Source organism: Montipora capricornis, chromosome 4 (genome assembly GCF_036669925.1).
Source record: "Montipora capricornis isolate CH-2021 chromosome 4, ASM3666992v2, whole genome shotgun sequence".
NCBI lineage: Eukaryota > Metazoa > Cnidaria > Anthozoa > Scleractinia > Acroporidae > Montipora > Montipora capricornis.
The window spans coordinates 56,536,961-56,554,460 of NC_090886.1; the positions used below are offsets into that span (position 1 = coordinate 56,536,961).

Consider the following 17,500-nt stretch of genomic DNA (forward strand, 5'->3'; position numbering starts at 1 on the left):
CCAACAGAACATCAAGGATACTGCTGAGAAATTAAGTAGTCTGGGGTTTGTCATCCACCCAGACATTTCACTGTTAAAACCTACTCAAGAACTTGAATTCTTGGGGTTTTTACTAAATACTCAGCTTCCACTAGCTAAAGCTGCTTATGTTACATCAGCCTGTGAGAATTAGCTATTGAATTAGAGAATTGGCTCATGTAATAGACTTACTTGTTTCAAGTTTTCTTGGTGTACAGTTTGGAGGTCTCCACTATAGGCAGCTGGAGAAAGATAAATTGCTAGCTCTTCACCATTCCAAAGGACATTATGATGGGCCAGTGATTATTTCGAGGGCCTCTCGTGACAAACTGATGAGGTGGATAACCAAACAGGAGGGTTTTGGGCTTTGGAGGAACAGCAGTATCACATTAATTATCTAGAGATGAAGGCTGTGCTACTTGGACTCAAATCATTATGTAGCAATGCAAGCAACATACATATTTGCATTCAGTCAGATAACACCACCATGGTGGCTTATCTTAATGCCATGGCGGGAGGGGGGGAATTAAATCTCATGTCTGTAATGACCTTGTCTTCCAAATTTGGGACTGGCGTTCACAGAGAAATATCTGGCTTAGTGCCTCCCACACTCCTGGCATCAAAACTGTGGAGGCAGATAGAGAGTCTAGGAACACTAATGACACCACAGAGTGGTCGTTATCTTCTGTAGTTTACAATACTATTCTTCAAATTTGCATCGAGGCTTAACTATAAGGTGCCAACCTATGCATCATGGAGGCCAGACCCAGGTGCCATGTTTACTGGTGCATTTTCATTCCATTTTGTTCCTTATTACTTCTATGCCTTTCCTCCTTTCAGCTTGATAGCCCTTTGCCTTCAGAAAGTAGAGGAAGACCTTTCCTCAGGAGTGATTCTTGTACCCCTGTGGCCTACGCAACTATGGTTTCCAGTGCGCTTTCGTCTCTCAGTGGATCATCCTCGGATTCTGCCCAACTTCAGCACTCTGCTAACTCAGCCTCACAGCAGGAACTCCCATCCACTGGGAAAGAAGCTAAGACTGTTGGCATGTGCTGTCTCCGAGAAAGCATCCTCGAGAGAAGCATTTCAGACGCAGCTACCTCAATTATCATGCAGTCATGTTCGGACAGCACCCATAAGCAGTACCAACCACATATCACAAAGTGCAAGGCTGTCACTAATTCTTGATGCAGGTGGGGAAATACAAAAAAATAGCCGGGATTCGAGTTACTGTAGTGAAGTCAACATGCTAGTTTTACATCAAAGTAGCCGGGAATATACCTCAAAAAATGAGGGGAAAATCCCGTCTCTCGGCCCTTAATGACAGCCCTGCAAAGTGGTTCAGCGTTTGTAGTGGACGGGAAAGTAATCCATACAATCATCCTGTAGGAACTGTGACTTTTTAGTCACCTTACATGAAAAAGGTTTAAAATATATATTTCATTCTAAGCACAGCAAGAAGGGCAGTTTCAGCAGTTGTTCTCCCCACACAATCACGCTATTGGTAACCATCCTTTGGTGTGTCGCTTCATGAGAGGAATTTACAAGTGCAACCCTCCAACTCCTAGGTACCACACAACCTGGAATGTCCAGACAGTGCTAACTTAGCTGGCCTCTCAAACTCCCATTGAGGCTTTGGATTTGAAATCCTTGATACTGAAATTACTGATGCTTACTGCATTGGTTTCTGCTCAAAGGGGTCAGAGCCTGCATATGTTGGATATCAGCTGTACGAAAGTAACTGAGTCATCATACGAGTTCCCCCTTCCAGAGCATGTGAGACAAAGCAGACCCGGGTTCAAGACCCCTTCTGTCTTGCTTACGGCACACCCTGTGAACAAGACTTTGTGTGTACTTCGAGCTTTTGAGCGCGACAGAGAGTGCAAAGCGCGATCGTACGAGCGCGGAGCGCGAGAGAGCGAAAGCTCGACTTGTTTCCCTTGCAGCGAATCACATCAAGTGACGTCATTTTGGTGCGAACTTCTTAGGATGCTGCATGCAGTGCTGCCTGTCAAACTGTCAAATTAACAAATAGATTCCATGTTGCTGTGCGTCTGTTCAGTACCGTCAAAATGTGGTAGGAACAAAAAAGTGTCACACGAGGCGATAGCCGAGTGTGTCACTGATGTTCTTACCACATTTTGACGTCTTCTGTGATCTATTACTGAACAGACCCACGGCTACATGGAATCTATTTGTTTTATATAATAAAGAATTAAACTTTATTCGCATAAAAGCTGATGGTGACGTCAATCGTGGGTCTGACCTCTAATAGATCATAGGCAAGAACCAATCAAAATCCGTGAATAACTTGGGTTATTATATAAATACTTTTCGCACCTCGCGAAATCGATCAATGGTTTGGTAATTGAATGGAGGAGGAAAATACACCAACTAAAACTTTTATTCGGGTTGCTGTGCCGGACAACATTTGTCTTCAATGTGGCAAACTGGTAGACAATCCAGCGTTACGAAGAAAGTTATTTTCCAGGAAGCAGAAGACAAAAACGTGTCAAAGTCTGGAGCTTCTTCTAGGAGATGTGTTTCCGCGAGACAACGACTTGGGAACTATTTGCCGAAACTGCTCGGAACGCTAGGGTTAGGGAACCCTAAACGCTGACAAAGAAAATTTTTCAAGTTAGGGCTAACTTTTCTGGACCAAAAGGAAGTCTAGGAAACAATTTGCACAGCTCTGTCGGAGTAAAGCGCTTGACAAAAGCTGAAAGAGCTGAGGTACCCGAACAAGGTGCGATTGGGCGAAGAGCTTCAACAAAGAGAAGAGCTTTATTTGCAAGTGAAGCAGATTTAGCTTTGTCGACATGTGAATGTTAGCTTTAAAATCTCATGGGATCCCTGGGGCAGTGGTGACGAGATAGAATTATAAAATGAAAGGAGACTTACCTGTAACTTGAAGTTTGATTGAGATTCTGTCGAGTCACCAACTGCACCAAGGGATCACATGCCCACCCTGGCTTCAGGGTAACATAACCTAGCCATACCCACCCAAGTTTCTTTGCCTGTCTTCTGAGGTTACACATACATGCTGCGTATATTTTCCCTGGTACAAAACATTCACATTTAGGCTGTAAATACTAATGTTGCCCATGCACTTGGCAATCTCATGTGATGCCTTGGTGCAGTTGGTTACTCGATAGAATCTCAATCAAACTTCAACTTACAGGTAAGTATCGTTTAATTTTATAATATTATTGTATCTCATCACCACAGTTTGTCAGCAGACAAACGACCAACTGTTGGCTGACACACAACAAGCTGTTAGCCAACAAATGGCCAACTGTCGACCAACTGTCAACCAACAGTTAGTCATCTGTTGCCAAAGAGTCGGCCAACAGTTCTTTGGGGGTGCTCTTCTTCAAAATAATTATTACCAAATAATGGGTAATGAAGTCTTTTACTAACAACCTGTAGTCAGCTGGTGTGTTATGGACGTACTGGTGTGATCCAATCCCAGAAATTCCTCCTCCATGAAACACTTGATGCCTAAAATCACACAAGTTCTGCTAATTCATTGACAATGATGACACGTTCTGAGGAGGTTTCAGTAGGTAAATAAAACATCACCTCTTTGCCGAAGAGATATAACCAACAACAATAACAATGGCGATATAAGATAAAAATGAACACAGCAAACCACAGCCAAAAAATAGACTGAGACAAAGAGATAGGTTAGCTAACATACGTGGATGTCTTTAGTTTTCCTCCTTCCAGAGAAAGACCACAATCGTTTATTACTAATGTTCTTTCAGTTGATTGAAAGTAATTCAGGATTCCAAGACACTAGAGACAAAAAAAAGGGAACTATTAACATGACAAGACTAATCTTTTTTCAAAACTGACTGAGAAAAAACAATCCCTGACATGTTTATTTACGGGTAATAAAAGAATTCCAATAGTAAGATTGACTTTGTTTATAAACCATGTACATCACAACAAGATCGTGACAAACATATACTGAGAAACTGAAGTTAGCACCATAAAGTCCCTTTTTCTCACGACTTTGAATGGTAAATGTCTTACCGATCTCTGTAGGTCCCTCAACCTAAGGTGCCGTAGCAGAAGAAAAGACATGTATGCCCCTTGCAGTTTACTGGCCTGTGTCTTGGCGTCCTCATCATCCAAACCCAGCAACTCAACAGCTGTACCAAGATCAAATTCACCAGTAGTGTTGCTACTTCCACCCATGTCATCTTCACTGATTTTTGTGTCAAACTCCAGGACATCATCTTTTGAGCTTAAACTGTTGCATAGATAAATTAAATAGATCAAACCTTAAAATACCCTAGCATACATACATTCTTATAACCCTAACCCGTCCACTTGATATTTTGTGCCATCACGCTTCCCTCGAGTTTTCTTTAACACACCCACAGACTTCAAGGCATTCCACCCAAATGTGACAAAGGCTTGCTATTAAGGGTTGAATTTCTCCAACAGAATCTTACAGAAAGTAATGATGATCGATTATACGTTACTGCCATAACATTAGAAAGAATATATTTCAACCCCAGAGGTAAAAAAATAATTGCTAAGGGAGAAATATATCCAAAATTTAGAGCTGAGTCAGGTTCATGCAGCCAGAACGGCGCACATACATAACAATACACATACACAAGGAGTGGTAGAGAATAATATATAAATATATATTGCTCCACGGAAAAACACCTGCAAATTAGCTACACAACATATGAGTATGGAAACTGTTTTACAGCTGAAATTAATTTAAGCAATAGGCAATTTTCACGATGGCATCATTTGACTACAACTGCCACAATTCAGTTTGTTTTTCTTTTCATATTTAAATTTTGTATTCCCAGTGGGGTAAAAATAACAATAGCTCTAATTAACATGAAACAAGCGAAACCTGCAGGATTCTGGTACTTGTAGTCATATGGCGTCATCATGCAAATGTCCTATTAAATAAACAGCAAACTTTATCTGTGATATCTTGCCTCAATTTGTCTTGTAATGCTACATCAATGAACGAATGTCTCAGATAATATTGACCAAAGTAAGGCTTCTAGAAACTGTGCCCAAACTAAACTTTTCGGAAAACTGAAAGGTTCTTCTCAATGTTATGATCAATCCAAACCCAAAGGTGGGGCCCACTGCATTAATAGGGCTAACACTCTGAAGGATGACATTAGAACATTGTATAGCACTTAAAATTACAGTCTAATATATATTTCTGTTGAAATTATTATAAACAAAACACAGCCAAAGTTTGAAAAACATGCCCATTATTCTTATTGTGATCAATACTATGCTGCTGCTCAAATTGACACTACAACACCCCCCCCCCCCCCCCCAATCCCTCTCAAAACGTTTGAAGCAAAAATTACAAATACATTCCAAATGGAATGTAGAAATCTGCTAATGGCCACCGTATTTTGGGAGTATTTTTACTAGACTGAACATGTCCTTTAAAAGTTCTGGTTGCAATAGACTGGTATCCTATGAAAACAACATGCTTGCTCTCTCCACACTTGACCCCATATTATATGAACTTCAAATAGTGCAGTCGGGCAAAAGTGACCATTGGGAACTTAAGAATCTTCTTAAGAAGAAAATTTATTAACTTCAAGGGAAAAACAAATATAATGGACTCCATGCTACTACCCTTTGCGTCACAATACCAGCAACCACATTTCAAATTTTTACGTTGCCAAAATTTTCAAGTGCTTTAATTTGGCAACTGCTTAAGATTCTGAAAGCCTCTGATCAAATTTCGCATGGAAATTGTGTGCTTCTTTTAAGTTTGTAGAGTTCAGCAAAACATTGTTAAAGGCTTCAAAGGCTCTAATTTACAAAGCTTTGTGGTTTACCACTGTGACAGTTTCTTTTCTTGGAAACTGAGAAACTGAATATAGGATTTCCTAAGTGCAATGCAATCAGACCAGTGCTTCTCTAGCAAAATTATCTAATAAAGAGCATTGAATTCACACATCTAATTGAATTACAGTTCGCAGCAATAATTATTGTTTTCACCAGGTCCTCAGAATCCCTTTCCATTCCAAAATGGAACACTACTGCTTTAATTTGTGAAATTTTGTACATTTGACCCTGTTACTAAGATTGACATCTGGGAGAAAGGGGACCTCCATACACTAACTCTCTTAACCTAACCAAAACAGTAACCAGTAACATGATAGATATCGTTGCCATCGTAACAGCATCAATACAAATACAAAAATAAACGAAATATTGACTGTGCCATCAAATCATGTACAATGTAGCTCACATTAGTGTTATATTTTACTAATACAAGTATCTAATCCCCAAAGGAATTGCTTAAGTTTCTTACAGTAAGGATAATCACAGTAAAATCAAATTACTGGTACCTTTTCTTTCTTCATGTCCATATCAGGAGGCTGCATGGGCAAGTTTTCAGGCCAATCACGGTTTCAATGCTGATGCCCCAGTTAAAACCTCTCCCGGATCACCAACTGGGTTGAATCTAACATAACTGTCTTTCTATCGAAATAATTAGCACCAGGTTTCTGAATCCAGTAAATTGTTTCTTAAAATGCTGCTGTGGTTATTTGAATTGCTTATTTCTATATGGTCCAATAACCTATAAAATTTATGATGACTTACTTAGATTTTGATTGGATGAAAGTCCTTCTCATTGTTTCACTGACCTGACAGAAGCATAACTGAAAATTCGTTTCCATACTCCAGCCGTGTCATTTTGAGTGCGATAGGTTGTTACAGATGCTGACTTAGGCTTAGGTGGTTCCAAGATTGCCTTTGCATGTTCTTTCAAAGAGGACAACACCCTCTACAGATTAATAAAGGGAAGATATGCCAATTTACAGTTCAGACTGATAAATATTTTAAAATAATGATTTCCGTAATACAAGAAGAAAGTGTGGATTATTTTCACGCAGAATGACAGGGGTTAGAACACCTTGAATAATAGGATCTATGCAGTCATTGCCAAATGTATTTTGAAAAGCTTCTAATCATTTGTTAACTGACTAAATTTAATGCAAATCTCATACTAACCAGTCGCTTCACGTGCTAACAAAATGACTTTCAAATTATTACTTTATAATATCAAGGTTCTCTTAACATGGCAAAAAGCATGCTTGCCTTTGTGGCAGTTTTCTCAGCAATAAAATCAAAGTTAGGCCTTACCTGACCATCTTGGACATGGATGAACCTTGAATGTGCTTTTAGTAACTGCAAAAAGAATCATTTTTCACTATGTATCGTTTCATTTATGTGTTAAGCCGTTACATGATGTTGATCACCTAACACATACTGTCCCTTTTAGTCATAAGCAAACATTTAAGAATTGCACCGACACAATAATGTATGATATTTACTGTTTATGGAATAACCTACCACTCAATATCAGGAAGTCATGCTCTTTGTCCATCTTTCACAAGAATTTAAATACGTTTTATCATAATAAAACGTTAGCCATACTTATTTACCGTCTGGTACAAAACACAAGTCTCAGATCACAGGTCTTGTTCACAGGTCTCTGTTTTACCAATACAGAAAGAAACCTAAACATTCATTAAGTACGTTCGCACGGAAATTTTTTAACATTGATTTTTTTCTGCAAATTTTACCATTGAAAGATGATGAGTTAGTCATGTCAGAAATGCAAAAAAAAAAATAGGGGGTCACCACCTTTGTTTTGCAGAGAACTTGCCCGGAAGAATACCCTAAATCTGAAAAAAATTATGTGGATTCTTTAGCAAATAAGGCCACAGTGTCTGTAAGCCCAAAAATATTTCAATTACATCTTTGAAGTGAAATTGCCAGTACCAGTGAGCGGTACATAAGTTAATGACAGGGGGAGTAGCAACTCACTCATTCGGCCCTGTGTGTATCAAGTCTTTCTGTGATCACTCAGATTTAACGAATCGTGGGGCAAGATGGCGGTTATATTTTTATCTCCGTCTTCTTTGTCCAGTATAAGACACTTAATAGCCATAATTTTTGTTTACCTCGTTCTTAATATCAAGATAAATACTTCTCAAGACGTCAGGAGAGATTCTACTTATTTATTTCAACCTGAAAGATCAATATTCCTGGTTTCCGTTCCTGAACAAGCTCAAGTGCCAATAGTAAAACAACATGTGCGAAGGAAGAAATTTCTCTCCTTGTCGATTAGTTACTATCCGAATGCCACTTCTCGTTTCCAGATCAACAGGATAAGTACAAGTGGTGATGTAGCCATTAACCCTGGCCCTCAAACAGCAGCATCTAATACGACTAAGGACAAATGCTCAATTTGCTCGAGAACTGTCGCTTCTAACCACCGTGCCATTGAATGTGATAACTGCCTACAATGGTGCCATATAAAATGTGGTTCAGTTACTCCTCGTGAATACCAACAAATGATCAACTTGGAAAATCTCTCCTGGCTTTGCCCGAAGTGTATGTTACTGCAGCAGACCTCTGACTATAATCAAGTGAACCTGGAAGATGGCGACTTCGCTAGTGTCTTGGAGCAAGGAGACGATCCTTTCTTTGTCTTGAATCAACAACTTGGTGACAGGAACTTGAAAATTGCTCATCTTAACATCAATGGTTTACTAAATAAGCTACCAGAAGTCCATAATATTTTAGATCAAGCTAGTTTTGATATCCTGGGCATCTCGGAAACCCATTTAAGAGAAGATATTCCAGATGAATGGATCAATATCAATGGATACAGTTTTGTGAGAAGAGATCGTGATTCAGGTCCTGGAGGAGGTGTCTTAATATATTTCAAAGCGAACCTTACTGCTTATTTGGTAACCCGTTGGAATTGCACCCATTTAGAAGCGGCATGGCTAAATGTAACAATAAGATCACAATCTTTCCTGATAGGATGTATTTATAGACCACCTCTAGACTCCTTATTTTTCAATCATTTCAGGAACGTGCTAGAAAACATCTGGCTAAGAAGGAAAAATATTATTCTTTTGGGCGACTTCAATTCCGACATGTTAAAAGGATCAAGTAATATTGAATCTCAATATGGAAGAAGGCTGAAAAGGATAATTTCCTCTTTTGGCCTGAAAAACATCATGTCCTGCCCGTCAAGAGTTACACTTACTTCAAAGTCTCTCATTGACCTCATCATCACCAGTCAACCAGCTAAAGTGAAAACCTCTGGCGCAATTGACCTTGGTATTTCTGATCATCACTTAGTATTTGCTGTCTTTATGACTACTAGAGTTAATCCTAAACCCAAGTATATAACAACTAAAGCATACAAATCACTTGACATTAAACAATTTAGGAATGATATGGAACATGCGCCGTGGCAATTAGCTGCTATTTTTGACGACGTCGACGATAGCTTGTACCTGTGGGACTACTTATATAAGGATATAGTTAACTATCACCTCCCAACTAGGAATGCTAAAATAAGATGCAAATCTTTACCCTGGATTTCTACTTACATAAGGAAGCACATAAATCTTCGCTATAAGTTACTTAAAGAAGCCAAGTCATCTCAAGATCAAGCCAAATGGGAATTATATAAATCCAAGAGAAATGAAGTAAAAAAGTTGTTAAAACAAGCGGAAGCAGCTTACTGGGAACAGGAATTTAATAACTCTAAAGATCCTAAGCAATTTTGGAAATTAACCAACAAGATTCTAAGGAAAAGTAAGGACAGCACTATTGGTCCTATAATAACTGACAGTGAAGATGTATTAACCAGTGATCTAGAAAAAGCTTCTTACTTTAATGAGTTCTTTATTAATATCAGTGAAGAACTTACAAAGAATTTAGAACCTCTTGATCAAAACACCTTAACTTCTTATGTCACAAGAGTCACTCCTACAAGATGTGACATAGAGTTAAATTGGGAGCTAGTGAAGAAAAAAATTGAAAAATCATCAAACCCGAATAAAGCTACTGGGCCGGACCTAGTCTCACCCAAGGACCTCAAACTCCTTGGGGAATCCTCTATCCATAGCCTGCTGCCAGTTTTCAAGAAAAGTATAGATGATTCAGTTTTTCCAACAAACTGGAAACTCTCACGTGTTAAGCCAGTTCTAAAAAAGGGAGCACCCACTGATATGAGTAACTTCAGGCCCATATCTCTCTTAAGTATTCCAGGAAAGATTCTTGAAGACATCATAAGTGACAGCATAGACAACCACATTGAAGCTCAGGACCTGCTTAGTGACAATCAATGGGGCTTTCGCAAAAATCATTCTACAGAAGGTCTCCTTCTTCATCTTACTGACACTTGGAAGTGGGCCCTAGATAAAAATCTCAAAGTTGGTGTTCTGTTTATTGACTTCAGGAAGGCTTTCGACTCGGTGAACCATACCATCTTATTACAAAAGTTGAAAGCTGTTGGTATATCAGGAAATCTACTATCTTGGATGAGAAGCTACCTGTCAAATCGCAACCAATTTGTTCAAGTTCATGAAGTGAAATCAGACACTAGCTTTATCAAGTTTGGAGTACCACAAGGGTCAATTTTAGGACCTAAACTGTTCTCTCTTTATGTCAATGACTTTCCTGAATTTATAACCTCAGGAGAACTTTATATGTTTGCTGATGACACTACCATATTTACAGTAAGTGATAATATCGACACTATATTTAAGACCATGCAAGATATACTAGATCAAGTTCTTAGTTGGTGTAGTGCTAACAGATTGATTGCTCATGAAACTAAGTCAGAAGCCTTATTATTATCTAAACAAAGATTCATTGGCCCATGGTTGCCTTTGAAGTATGGGGGAAAATTTATTGAATTTAAATCATCATGTAAATGTCTAGGAGTAACTATAGACAGTAATCTTTCTTGGCAAGAACATACTAAAAGCCTGTTAAAATCTTTTAATAAGAAAATAGCAGTCCTCAGAAGAATCAAATTCTTGCCATCATCCATTCTACAGACCATTTATTTTAGGACTGTACTTCCAAGTGTCTTATACGGAATACTAGTATGGGGTTCTTGCTCACCTGCACTAATGGATGATCTTGAGCGTGCTCATATACGAGCTTCTAAACTTATTTACAAACTTTCAAGAAATTCGAATGCTGATCAATTAAATAAATTGAAAGGCTGGAACAATTTATCATTTTTTTATACTAAGAGACTGTTAGTAGAAGCTTATAAATCCTACTATAGATACAATACCAATGTTTTAAATGATCTAGTGATGTTAAAAGAATCATCTTACTGCCTGAGGAAATCCATGAATATCAAATTTCCAAGTCCTAAATCAGAAATTGGCAGGCTGACATTTAGGCATAGAGCTGCCATTGCATGGAATTCACTTCCTGATTCGATCAAAAAGTCTTCTAGCCTAGAATATTTTAAAAAAAGACTTAGATCTAGTAAGGACTTAATTAATTCTATAAGTTATAATAAGGAATCTTCCATGATAAGAAACAGGAACGAGGAATTTTTTTATTGATCTTATCTTAATTAAACTGTGTCTGAATTTTTAAAATTTTGATGATTATTTTATCTAGTTCTTAACCATATTCTTAAATTGTAGTTCATAGTGCTATATATTTATATTTGTATTATTATTATATTTATTATTTATTTCGGTTGTTTTTCTATTTATTCACATGTACATACTTTTGTCTTAAATAGTAGATAGGCAGGTCCACATCAGGACTTCAGTCTTGCGCATTCTGTAACCTGCGTTATCAAATAAACTATGTATGTATGTATGTATGTGTCATCGACTTACCTCTACTTTATTTACTGACGTGGTGGCAGCGGTGTGATAGCCAACTATTGCCCCGTTATATCAAGGAACACCTTGGTAAAGAATTCAATTTCCATTCAGTCTGTTTGGAACATGATACGCGAGCATTTTGGCTTCCAAATCACAGGAGCGCACTTCCCTGATTTTGCAAACCTACATCTGGAAGCCGACGAACGCCCTGAAGACCTCTTCCAGAGACTCATGGCCTTTGTAGAGGACACCCTACTCCACGCTAACAGCCTTTCCCACCATGGTGACGTTACCATTGAAGACAAGAAACTAACTCCTACACTGGAGAATTTTACCGTACTGACCTGGCTCAGATTAATTAACCCTGAGTTACCCAAACTAGTGAAACAACGATATGGCACCAAATTCTAGCATTCATAAAGCCACAAATATCTCAGGCACTCACCTCCCAACTCGATGAGATACGCACCGCCAACGACACTAAGATCATGCGCACCGCTGTTAGTAGTTATCACAAACCTATTGGCAACAGATCCCAGTACAAGGTGAGCACATGACCCAACCGTTCGTCCAGGTCCTGCCCGCTATGTAAACAGGGTAACCGGCCTGAGATCGGCCATTTCCTTAGCAAATGCAGTTTCCTTCCGGAACAGGATCGTAGGTACATAGCTAGGGCCAGACTAATCACTGACATCTTCGATGACCCCGCTGATCCTGAAACCAGACCCCTTGTAGACAAGCCAGACAGCGCCACTGATGATCCTGGTCCTAGTCCCAGCACTCATGTCTTCCACATACAGACCCGCCAGTCTCCATATCTTGATACATTCCATGCACACCACCCAGTGCGCATAACCATTGACAGTGGCCCAACAGGGAACATGAACCGTCACACTGTCGACCAACATCTCGGCTGCCAAGTGAAGCCCAGTTCTCAATCAGTCCACCAAGCAGATGGCTCTTCTCCCTTGCACGTGGTTGGTGAGATGAGCTTATCATTCACCCGTGAAGACTGGACATTTACCTTCGAAGGCCTCGTCATTGAAAATCTCGACGTAGATGTACTGGCAGGGACCCCCTTCATGGAAACAAATGATATTGCAGTACACCCTGTCAAGCAACAAGTAATCCTTGGAGACGGGTCCATCCACCACTATGGGTACTACGTTCTTCTCCCTCTTCCTTGAAGTCAACTTACTGAGTGATGCACCCCGCAACTCTGTATATGCATTGGAACTCCGGACCGACGCGCCCAGCATAAGACAGCTATCAGCTTCCCAAATGTGGCCAACCCCGGCTATCATCTCCAGCACCGCAGGAAAGATACGCATCCCCAATCTGTCTCCCCAGCCACATTTCCTCAAGAGAAATGAGCACTTCTGTCAGGTAAGCGCCGTGTATGCACCGGATGCCTACCACAACGACCCACAACTGCAAACCACGCCACAACCCAAGCCACCTGTACTTCAGACCGACACGAAACACTCTGCAAACGTTTGTCTTGACCCAGACAACTTACTTCCTTGCCATATCAGAGCCATATCAAATTTACCTCACTCCTGGATGAGTACGACCATGTCTTCGACCTTCAAAGGTTACAATGGTGCAGTAGGTCCATTCGAAGCCAGGGTAAACATGGGTCCTGTGGAACCTCCCCAACGGAAAGGCCGGCTGCCGCAGTATGCCCGTCACCAGCTTCTGGAGCTACAACAGAAGTTTGACGAACTAGAAACATTGGGTGTCTTTAGATGCCCCGAAGACATCAACGTTGCAGTTGAGTACCTAAACCCGTCTTTTCTCATCAAGAAAGCCAACGGTGGTCACCGCCTAGTCACCGCATTTCCTGACGTCAGTCGTTACAGCAAGCCTCAGCCTTCTCTCATGCCCGATGTCGACTCCACCCTTTGTCTTATCGCCCAGTGGAAACACATCGTCGCGACAGACCTGGCCAGCGCATTCTACCAGATTCCACTTTCACGCGACTCTATGAAATATTGTGGCATTGCTACACCAATCCCGGGGTGTGCATGTGTATGCGCAGTCCGCCATGGGCATGCCAGGGTCAGAGACGGCCCTCGAAGAGCTCATGAGCCGAGTACTCGGTGACCTGGTAGAGGAAGGCACTGTCGCTAAAATCGCCGATGACCTGTATTGGGAAGGCGACTCCCCGGAAGAACTCCTGCAAAACTGGACAAAAGTTTTACAAGCCTCCACAAATGCGATCTCCGCCTTTCCGCATCAAAGACCAGCATCAACCCACAATCCACAACAATACTAGGCTGGATTTGGAACTGTGGCACCGTAAGTGCCAGCCCACACCGCATCGCCTCCCTTGCCTTGTGCCCTGCACCCGACACCGTAGCCCGGATGCGGTCCTTCATTGGAGCTTTCAAGGTGCTCTCATTCCCGGATGCTCTACACTCCTCGCAAAACTTGACAACACTGTTGCTGGCCACGAATCTAATGAAACGATCCAGTGGACAGATGACCTAAGAACGTCTTTCCGCAACGCCCAGGCAGCCCTATCCAGTACCCACACCATCTCGCTCCCGAAACCTGGTGATCAACTGTGGATTGTGACAGACAGCGCCGTCCAGAAACCTGGAATAGGCGTCACCCTATATGTCACCCGTGACGGCAAACTACACTTTCCGTGAGCCCCCGTGTGTCGACGTTCCTGTCTACCGTGAGCCGATACCAGGCCTCTGTACGACAGGTATCCGGCTCCGCAATACTGCCTTTGGATTTCTCCAGCCGTAATGCCGCCCCGTGTGAAGATGAGGCCTGCCAGGTCTGCGCGTTTACGAAACTCACCCAAGATTCAGTTGTCAGACACACATCCACCCTAGACATACTTAGTGGCACCAAGGACCTCCCATTCACCAGCGGCACCGCCTGGTTGACCACACAGGCCGAATGCCCCAATTTACGATGCACTTATGCCCACCTACAACAGGGAACACGTCCTTCAAAGAAGCTGACGAACATGAGGGATGTTAAGAGGTACCTCAATGTAGTAACCACTGCGAAAGATGGCTTACTTGTTGTTAAGCCCGACCAGCCTCTCGCACCAACACATGAATGCATTATCATTCCCCGACAAGTACTAGAAAGACTCTACACATCCAACTCGGCCACCCATCCAGTCATCAACTCAAAGCTGTAACCAACTGCTATCTGTATGCTCTGGACATGGACAAGGCCATTGACCGTGTGACTCAAGCTTGCCACCGATGTGCTTCCCTGCGCCTAACCCCGGAAATGCGAGAGGAGCAGTCATCTTCCCCTCCGCCTGATGCCATTGGCGTATCGTTTGCCGCAGATGTTATCAAGCGCTCGAGACAGCTCATACTAGTTTTCCGTGAGTGTGTGACCTCCTTCACAGCAACAACTCTGCTGGAGGATGAACGACACAACACTCTACACATGTACGTGATGCCCTAATCCGCCTTTGGGTCCAAATGCATCCACTAGATGGACCGTCAGCCGTCATAGGCACTGACCCTGTCTCAGGATTCAAAGCACTAACAGACAATCTCCTTCTCAAACACCACATAATCACCATACAGATTGGAAATGCCAAGAATCGGAACAAGAACCTTGTAGCCAAGAGGGCGGTTCAACAGGTTGAAAACGAGTTATTCCGACTCGACCCACTAGGAGGTCCTGTGTCTCCTGTGACCCTGTCAGTAGCGACAGGCCACACGCATCCGATGACGTGGCCTTTTTGCTAGAGAGATGTGGACACAGCGAGATCAATTCTCAAACCAGCAGATACCACTACACCGTTCAACAACACGAACAGCGTATCGCCAACCACCATCACAGCAAGAAATCTAAGGCCCCTGTCACCAAGAACCACCCAGCTGAGCACATCACCGTCGGTGACTTAGTCTACCTGTACTCCGATCACAAGAAAACTAGAGCACACGATCGCTACTTGGTCGTGGAAGTAACTAAAACCATCAGAAAATTTGTCGGCTCTCAGCTTCGAAGCATATCGTACCGCGTGAACCTCAGATTGCTATCGGGTTCCATCTGGAGTAGGAGACTACTGTCCGTCCCTAATCAACGATGATGCAGACTCATCATCCGAGGAAGCCCCTCCAGCACAGCCAGTGCATTCCCTACCATCTCCACCTGTTGTACCGAGTGCAATCTCGACACCTGCTACTCAAGAAGTTCCTGATGTCAACCTTCCTGCTGGTGGACATGGGCCCCGTGAGGACACCCATCCTGACCCAGTAATAGACTCCCCTGACAGTGACTCTGATGCCAATACCCCGCCCCGCAGGCCACACATGTGCAACGTTATCCAGCATGTTACAATGACTTTGTTCTAGACTCCAACTAACTTACCAAACACAGTAGCACATAGAACATTGATAGTTTTCGTTACAAGTTTTATATTCGTTCCCGTTTGTTATTAGCGTGTAGCTCTAAGTTAGCTCACTACACATTTGTAATGCTCGAGGGAAGAAGAAAAGGAAGTTACGCCAGTACCGGTCGGCGGTACATTAGTTATAGACAGGGGCAGTAGCGACTCACTCATTCTGCCCTCGTGTTCTTGTGTGTATCAACTCTTTCTGTGATCGCTCAGACTTATTAAACGTTCCAGTTGTGTAATGAATCGTGTCATTGACTTACCTCTCAATGAGCGACAAAAGTGTTGAGACACTTGGCAGTAAAATTCGATTTTCTGCGTCTTGGATACATTTCCCCCCCTTTCCCCCAAAACAATGTTGATTTTTCTATTTCTTCCACTGCACAGACCACAGTGCCTACACAACATTGAATTGGGGGGCCGGGGGTATCAAAGAATTAACACTACATGCACATAAAATAGAACAAATGCTTGAATATCAAAAAGCGTCTTTTCCTAAGAGTGTCTCAACTACTTTTGTCGCTCATTGTCTGGAGGCTATTTAAGCAAATTGTGGTGATTTCCTTTATATATCCCAGCTCTAGCAAGTTTATTTTTACAAAAGCGACTAAATGCGTGGTTAAGAGTGATTCCTGACTAAAGAAAAACTGACAAGTGTTTTTTTCTCACCGACATTCCGATACAAAGACAAAACCTGGTGTATCCCGTTAATAAATGGATCCATATTTAGCCCTCAAGGTGGTGTTTATTGCCACTTTTTCACTCTTGAAACGTTCAACGAGTGTCTACGTCACTTTCATTCAACGCAGTTCTCACTATGCCATCATGGCTACAAGTGTTTCTCTATTCAGTTGTCATATTTTGACGAAAAAACAGAAATTGTATTGTTCTTTGGCAAAAATCTCTGATGTCTGACCTCAATACAATACTTTACTATGACAAATGACCTCATAATGACGTCACAGCAATATGTACATATCATTTTGATAACGGCATTGTACTGAGCACATCAAATTTTATATCAACCAATGGTTTTAGTGCTTTTTACACTTTTACTGGGCGAATTTCCAACGGTTTCCCATTGGTAAACCATTTACATCGACAAGTTAATTAATTTATTCTATCTTTAACACTTTACCATTGATAAAACATTGAGAAGTCATGACATGAAGTTCAAAAGCCTGATGAAACAAGTGATCTTATGTAATTTTGTCCGCTAAACAGAATGCCGTGGACGGAATGCTTCTAACACGCAAGTGTGGTGTAAAAAGGATGTCATTACACACGGTCAGCTGTCGCTAAACCAATAAAAACGTGCATTCTGAGCCCAAAAATTACCTTTATAACATAGTGTCTCATTTTAATTCCTATTGTACAAAGTTTTTGCTTCCTTTTTCAGTTCAGCTTGTAAAAA

The 17,500-nt window shown here is 41.5% G+C and overlaps 1 protein-coding gene and 1 pseudogene across 2 annotated transcripts in view; one reads left to right on the forward strand and one right to left on the reverse strand.

Moving 5' to 3' along the window:
- LOC138044985 (uncharacterized) overlaps positions 1–1,206 on the forward strand; it is a 4,471-nt pseudogene extending 3,265 nt beyond the window's left edge.
- LOC138047609 (uncharacterized) overlaps positions 1–17,500 on the reverse strand; it is a 100,559-nt gene that overhangs the window by 64,249 nt on the left and 18,810 nt on the right. For both annotated transcript variants that reach the window (XM_068894533.1, XM_068894534.1), the window contains exons 10-14: positions 7,177–7,221; positions 6,678–6,817; positions 4,057–4,276; positions 3,719–3,816; positions 3,442–3,519 (exon numbers count right to left, since the gene is read on the reverse strand). In XM_068894533.1, the coding sequence (XP_068750634.1) occupies positions 3,442–3,519; positions 3,719–3,816; positions 4,057–4,276; positions 6,678–6,817; positions 7,177–7,221 (581 nt within the window). The remainder of the gene's footprint in view (positions 1–3,441; positions 3,520–3,718; positions 3,817–4,056; positions 4,277–6,677; positions 6,818–7,176; positions 7,222–17,500) is intronic.